This window comes from Asterias amurensis, chromosome 1 (genome assembly GCF_032118995.1).
Source record: "Asterias amurensis chromosome 1, ASM3211899v1".
In the NCBI taxonomy this organism is placed as follows: Eukaryota; Metazoa; Echinodermata; class Asteroidea; order Forcipulatida; family Asteriidae; genus Asterias; species Asterias amurensis.
The window spans coordinates 3024922-3033095 of NC_092648.1; the positions used below are offsets into that span (position 1 = coordinate 3024922).

The window sequence follows — 8174 nt, forward strand, 5'->3', positions numbered from 1 at the left end:
TAGAAAAAAAATCATTTCACAGGATGTTTACTCAGGTCTGGAATTACACTAAGACCACAGAGCCCATGGCATCTGTTGCCCTGGTCTTGACTCCTTGGTGCCCCTTCAAAAAAGTTTCCCACAGACTTAAATTACACCTTTCATATTACCACAGACTTACCCTCCCTTTATAAAGGGTTTAATTTAAGGGTACTTTGTGTGCTGTAGTTTTTGAGAAGCGAGTAAAAAAAATTTGTCTTAGGAGACAACAATTATTTTAGCATTAAAATACAACAGTACGCGATTCTCCTGAAAACATCGCTCTGTGATTTTGTACTTTTTTATTCTCAAAAACTAGACAACTAATAAAGCTGAAACTTCTATCAAGTAAATTATATTACACATCTTTATAGCCTACACAGTGAGTAGGGATTCATGTCATGGCCAAAAAATTGATCTACAAAAGGTATCAAAAACCCTTTAAACAATGTTCACACACCATTTTTAATGAAGCAAGTACAAGTACACCCTAGAAATACAACCGTTGAGTTAATAATCCTTTCCTCTCGCAGGAAGTTGCACCCCCAACCTGTATGACCCTGTGTAGAGTTTAGGAAGGACATGAACAGCTTGCTAACGACCCCTGTTGGTATCCCAGACAATGAGCCCAGGAAATGTTTGGATTAGTTTACAGCCAAAATTCCATTATTTCAACCCGAGACCTACATGTAATGGAGACTCTGCATGGCTTCTAGTGGTTCATGGAACTCAGTAGGTGCTTCATGCAGAGTGTGGGAAAGGACTACATGGTCAAGTAATCACCATGCAAGATGATCATAATCCAATCTATGTAGTTTTCTCTCACCCACCATGCCCACCTCAATGTACATGTTCTGTATTCTTAGAGCACTAACTCACTGATGGACTGTGATTTTAACAGCATTTAACACTGTGTGCAGCAGTGAGATTTGATCAGACCTGATATTTCTTGTACATGTACCAAGGCCATGACCACCAGGGGTAACAGGGGCCATGGCTTCTTTGACCTCCCAAGTTTTTCCAGGCCTGAAATTCGATGAAAATTCCTGAGAATGGCTTGCAGGCCTGGGGTCGATTAGGGCTTGCAGGCCTGGGGTCGATTAGAAACTTATGGCTACACACAGGCCTGATACTTCACGGAGGCAACGAAGGCGATTGCCTCCGTTGCCCCTTGCCATTGCCTTGATGCCTGTCAAATGCTCCAGTAGAAATTTACAGTTTCCTCATAGAGTGCCCTTGCCAAGGAGAAAATTGCCTTGGTGCCCCTGCCCTTTCAAAAACGAAGCATACAGCCCTGTACACACATAGTCTTTAAGTTTAGCCGAGTACTCCTCCTAACTCGAGATAAGACCCCTGGGTAACCCCTTACAGATGGATTGCACTAAAAGTCATCAACCGCCGTATTTGATGATAAACAATGCAAAAGTGCATACGTGTACACGCTGCCCACAGCTCTTAGCCAATGATAGCCTTGCTCGCGTGCACATTTCATCAAATATGGCGGGCGATGACGCTTAGTGCAATCCATCTACGTGTATTCTAGACCCAGAACCTCTCAGATGATACCAGGAGGGTTACAATACAAACTCTGTGCGTACATCACCAGACAGGTTTGAACACAATTTGTGGAATTTCTATTTCTCCTTTGGTGAACGCTTTATACACCTCTTCCAAGAAGAATTGAAAGCCCAAAGAGATTTTGAGAAATCCTGAAATAGCCTGAGAAATCACATGCCTGCGTGTGATGTTGAAAAGTGAAAACCTGCGCTACACAAAGCCAGTGAATTTAATTGACAAGATCAAAATTCAGGCTGTGGTCATCAGTTCCGTGTCAGAAGAGTCGCAGTTAATAAATTGTTCAAATTGCTGAGATTTTTGGTGTGCAACCATGGAGGAAGGAAACAACCATGATGCAAAATATAACAGCATTACTGTAATTGCACACTCAACAGTGCTTCAGTTAAATCCAGATGTGGGTAAATGTGCTAAATTTTGTTCAGCTTGAACAGCTTTAAAAATTGAGCCCGGGGTTCAATTTCATGGGGCTGGACCCTGCATTATACATAAAATATATACTTGAAAGCACAGGACTCTACAAATTGTTTAGGCCATCTAAAGGAACACGTTGCCTTGGATCGGTCGAGTTGGTTTTTGAAAAGCGTTTGTAACCGTTTGTTATAGAATGCATATAATTAGAAAGATATTTTAAAAGTAGAATATAAGGATCCACACAGGTATCACTCGAAATTGCGTGGTTTTCCTTTTACCTCGTCGACAAACACGGTCGGCTATTTATGGGAGTCAAATTTTTGACTCCCATAAATGGCCGACCGTGTTAGTTCGCAAAGTAAAAGGGAAACCACGCATTTTCGAGGCAAATGTGTGTGGATAATTGTATTCTACTTTTTAAACATCTTTCTAACTATATGCATTTTATAACAAACGGTTACAAATGCTTTTCAAAGACCAACTCGACCGATCCAAGGCAACGAAGAATTCGCGAAGAATTCTTGGGTAAGTTATACATGAATACCATCAAACTGGGCCTAGTATGCTTCCATAGCAGGGTCATTGATTCTTTCTGAACACGTTGTAGCCATATGCTACACAGAACAGAAACATGTGTTCACGACATCTAGTACAGCATAATCACACTAATAATGAATTAAGTTTGAAATACAAACTTGTTCCTACCCCAGGAGGTTATGAATAAATTTCAATGAAATGAATAACTCATTATATTTTTTTCATTTTGTAAAAGGCCTACGTACATCCTACAGTCATGACAGTAGATGCATTATTTTAGGTGGGGATTTTTAACTTCTGGAAGAATTGTATCCCGTCCCATCCTCTAGTTTTCAAGACACATTTCATTTAAATTTGTCTACAGGCTTTTGGTGCATGTTCATCGTATTGACCAAATCAAAAACAATTGGGAGGTCTTTGGCAGTATTTCAGATGGAACCGTTCTCTACATGATTTGCACTACAACGCAATTATTGGGCTTTCTTGAAACAGGAATCAACCTTTATGTAGGACCGCAGAACTACCAAAACGTATGTTTGTCTCCTCGATCAAGTCCTTCAAATCACCTTGAGAGGTTTTCAAGGATTTTCAGACATCGTATTTGGCACTGCTATGACTATGAGGACAATTTTAATTTGTATTGGAACTTTGCAAAGGGCACTATTATAAAAGCACAGGGCACCACAGTAAGCTTGGGCGATATCACGATATTATCGAATATTGCGATATTAATTTGGACACGATTTCGATATCGGATGGATTTGGTTTTAATCGAAATATCGCGATATATCGATATATCGATTAAATATCGCGATGTATTTGCTAGCTGAGACATCTTGCACCCCATAGGTTTGGAGTAAAACCAGAAGAATAGGTCATTAGAACACCTCTCTTATGCTAGGACTGTCTCTTCTACAACTTTCACTTGGAGTTTTAAGACTGATGATGTCCAATATCATTAATCGCGATTATATCGAATATCGCGATATATTGTCGGCGATATATCATGAATAAAATAAATCGATATCGCCCAAGCTTACACCACAGCAAGTTATGTGGGTGCTGCGGGTTGTGTCGGTATTTCGAGGCCTGGGTTAAGGTACATGTACACCTAAACAAACATGCCAGACATTTGTATTCAATGCAAGTTGAGACCAATACCCACGTACCGTAAATGTTATTGTTATATACAACATTGTACGCACTTCCGCAATGATTTACAACCACAACAGGAAGCAAGCTGTTACACTCAACTGTATTATGTCCAGGTAAAATGCTTTGTGTAATATTTGCACAAGGTAACATACTACATAAATGATACGACACACCGATATTTGTTGTTTACTTATAAATTTTGGATACTAGAAGGAAGAACTTCTTTTTTTTAAAGGAAACCATCCATTGGTAGAACTTTGACAAGTGGTTGAAAACAATGTAGCTTGCCCGTAACTTTTTTAGTGACCAGCCAACATGACAAGGAATCGAATTCACAAAGAGTTAGGACTAGTGCTAACTTGGGACTAGTCCTATTCAAAATTAAGGCTAGTCCTTAGTTAGGACGAATAACTCGTCCTAACTTGAGATAAGACTTTTAAAAAAATTGAAATCCACCCAAGTAATCTTGTCATTTCACTAGTCAGTACATTGTAGTCCATATTTCAAATGGAACAAGGATGTTGTTCAACACTGAACTAGCCAGGCCGGACCACTTGGAGTTAAGTATGACAGGTCCTCCAGTGTTTTAACTGGCATTTTGCCAGCGGACCACTGTTAGTATTCAGGGAGAACACTGCCATTTGATAATCAAATCATTTACAGAAGGGCTGTTCTATCATGTTTCACAGAGCCTGGTGTGGAAACAGGAATTATCCTTTAAAAATGCAACAACAAAACTAAAAATGAATGATCACAAATTGTATTAAAACAAACCATTCAATTAGTTTGAAGACAGTGCTTTGTCACGTAGTCTGTTTTTGTCTCCCCGTCTTGTATCAAAATACTAGGCTAATTATTCTATTTGTTTAGTAGCAATATGGTGTGTATCACTGCTGGCTGAGTGCATTTATGCTACATGTACATATTAATAGCAGAGTTGACAAGACAGGCATTTATTCTATTTTCTTGCCTTTGTTATTTACACTAAAACTAATATTTGTAAAAATGCCTGTGTTCAAATCAACAAAATGTTATCTTCAAAATGAGAAACCATTTGTTTGCCTATAGGCCCCTAGTTGTTCAGTGACCATTACAGAACCAGTCATTACACCAGTCTGCCAGCTTTTTCAATTGGCCATATTTCATATTAAATAAATAGGGATTTGTTTTCAACACTGAACAGCTGGTCAGATAACTTGGAAAGATTTTTGATTTGACTACTCCTTGTAGGCCCCTACTTTATTTACTTTGCATTTGTTTAGCAGAATACAGTACAGGAAGATTATCTTCAAGTAGGCTTGAATCCTTGATTCTGATTGGTCGATCCATAGCAACAAGGAGTGTAATATAAACCTATTTTGCACAGCCCATATCAAATCCTGCGTCTTGGGTGTTCTAACTGCAAATCAAGTTTGCTCATGGAAATACAGAAAAACATAGCACATCTGCATCAGCCTTGCTGGATATGGGCAAGAGAAGAGATATTTGTCTGTATTCAACTCCCGCTTATTTTTCCGTATTCAACTCGCGCTTGTGTGATAACTTATAATGTTGCAAAATGAAGGAAAATAGACAACAATCAGGACATTGTATTTACCTGTGTCCCCTGCAGGTCCAGATCCTTTGTCACCCGATGCTGCCACGCTTCGAGATCCCTTGCCCTTTGACTTCGCTGGAGAACTTGCCTCCTTCTTCAGTGGAACGCTGGTCTCCTTCTTAGCAGGTGGCGGGGCCGTCTGAGACACAGGAGCCTTCTGGGCGACAACCACAGCTTCCTTCTTCTGGACCTTCTCCTCAACTTGCTTTTGTTTCGGGGCAGGCTTTGGAGTGGACTTTTGAGTTGTTTTCGGTGAAGGGGTCTTGGCTGGTGGGGGAGCTGCTTTGGTATTTGCGGCAGCTGCCTTCTGGATTGGCGCTTCCTTCACTGGAGCTTCCTTAGGGGTCTCCTTCTGAGCTTTCTTAGCAGGTGCCTCCTTGACTGGAGCTGGGGCATTCTTAGCAGACTCTTTCGCCTTGGATGGCTGCTGCTGCTGTGGCTGCTGCTGCTGCTGTTGGGCTGCCTTTTGTTGCTTGCCCTGTTTGGGAGATTTAGCCTTCTGTTGTGGAGCAGGTGGTGGTGCTGCAGCTACTTGCTGCTCTACCTTCGGTTTGATTACCTCTTCCACTGGCTTGGGCTGAGGAGGAGATGGTGGCGGCGATTGGTTTGCGACATTATTCTCTCCCTTCTCTTTCTTCTTGCGTGTGAAAACTTGGCGACGTTTGTGCTTCTGATCACGCTGTTGTTGCTGCTGTTGCTGTTCTTTGCTGAGTTGTGCACGTTGTTCGGCAATAGCTTCCTCATAGGTCTTCTCCTTGAAGGTAAGAATGGAGATGATATAGACAAGGGCTGACATGCCCAAGAAGCTAGCAAAGACAACAAGAGCCAAGACCTGGGGCTCGTACAAGTCAAGGGCAATCATTGTGGAATCGGTTGGCACCTGTACAAAGAAAGAACAATTTCCTTTTTGTTAGCCTATTTATCACAGAAACTTTACTAATTATTCATCATTGGTCCAGGTTTTGAACTACATTATAAATTGTTTGTGTTACCATGGATTTCTTCGTCCATAGTGTTACTTCCCCATGTAAGGTCAAGACCAGAGACAAACCTTCACAATGCTTAAATAACACATGAATAGCTTGGAATGCAAGACATACAATCACCAATTTCATGGTTCATGTTCATAACGACTCACATGACTTGTCTTATGGTCGATTCATACCTTCTGCGAATGCGAAGCGAATTGTGATGTCATGGCTGTTTTCCCAATGAATGTTTGACAGGAGTCCAACAGAGTTCAACTGTTGCGAATTATTCGTTTTGAACTTGTGACGTCAAAATTCGTATCGCATTCGCATCCGCATTCGTAGGAAGTATGAACTGGGCTTAGAACAATTTAGTACTTGCTTGTTTTGTTGGTGTATTTTTTCAAGAAGAATCTCCACCAAGACTTTCTACTTTTATCACACTGTCTGTTTGATGTTTATTACTTTAAATGCATGCTGATAATACACACTATCCTAGGGCAATCATCTATCCTAGTCTCTGCTCAAGCCTTAGACTATGTCGTTCTTCTCCCGAGGCAAAACATTTTCTCAGACCAAATCCATGCACGTGCTTACAAGTGATCTTTGTTGATGTTGTTTGCGTAATGGCAACACTAACAACAGCGACTAGAACAAGACTCAAAACTTAACGAGTCTAGCCCTGTATGAGAAGCTTGTGTATGCACAGTATCAGCTTGCATATAAATGTCATAACATTACGCCAAATCAACCAGCACTACTACTACTTTTTATTCTAGTGTATCAGTTTTATTTTGTGATAACTTTCTGTATGGCGCCACCACCTTTTCACTCATTTTTACAAAAAGGGATATCTCATTAAGGTAAATTAGATACTTTATTATTTCATATCAAATGAAAAAGTGGTGGCGCCATACGGAAACTTTTCCTTATTTTATTTCCCTTTTTTAAAGATTCCTATCTTAAGTATCATTTAATTTGTCACTATATACTATAGTAATGTTTTTAACACTTTGAGGTTATTTTTAAGTCCGCCTACCCTAGCCCTGTCAACCTGAATATTTGGAAATGAAGAAAGGATACTTTGTTGACCTTTATTATATAATAAAATAAAATAAGGGGGTTTTTGGCTGAATAACAAGTGGCTTACAGTTACACTTTGCCTTTGTCTTAAAATAAGGACTGAAGTAACACTTAAGATAGGCCCTACCTAACAGTTACACTAACAGTAAAAAAAATGGAATGTTTGATAACAAGACACCGTATGGTCCTTACGGTAATGGCCGCCATTCGGTTCCGTGGCAAGTGGTAGTAGCGTGTGTGGTCGCTGAATGACCCACACGACACGTCCACAAGAAAGCAATATGCAGCAGCAGGCTAGGCGGACATCGTGTGTGGACGGGTTTTATAATTTTTAACTTTTATATAAAATAAGTCACGCTAGTTTTTATCCATTTTATACACTTTTCGATTGATACCATTGTTATTTAGCAGGACCGTTCCTCAAATTACAATCTTTATAATATAAACTTTCACACAAATTCTTAATTAAAGTTACCTTTTACTGCAGAGACCACAAAATCTGACAAGATTTTTAGAGTTGAAAGATCTACTTCGCTCTCTCAAATTGAGCTCTCCGTGGTACACGCCTACCGTGAATCTAACGGCTTCTGTGATTGGCCAGTGTATGCGAGCTCGGCGGCTCTAAATCTTCTCGTTAATACCTATACACCTCCAAATAACTTTAGTTGTTTCAAAAATCAACACAAAAATCAAACAAATTGCATTCAAATATTTTTTATTTACTCTAGCAAAACCATTCAATTAAATGTGTTATTATTGTACATGTACTCTTATTTATAAGGTAATGTACACAAACAAAAATAAAATAACGGGGGAGGAACAAACCA

At 39.8% G+C, this 8174-nt stretch overlaps 1 protein-coding gene across 7 annotated transcripts in view; it reads right to left on the minus strand.

The window, feature by feature from the left end:
• The window catches only part of LOC139942340 (ribosome-binding protein 1-like), a 52349-nt gene extending 44426 nt beyond the window's left edge, over positions 1-7923 (minus strand). For all 7 annotated transcript variants that reach the window (XM_071939187.1, XM_071939203.1, XM_071939230.1 and 4 more), the window contains exons 1-2: positions 7823-7923; positions 5297-6176 (exon numbers count right to left, since the gene is read on the minus strand). In XM_071939187.1, coding sequence (XP_071795288.1) covers positions 5297-6158 — 862 coding nt within the window. In that variant the 5' untranslated portion in view covers positions 6159-6176; positions 7823-7923. The remainder of the gene's footprint in view (positions 1-5296; positions 6177-7822) is intronic.
• Positions 7924-8174: the final 251 nt, after the last annotated feature.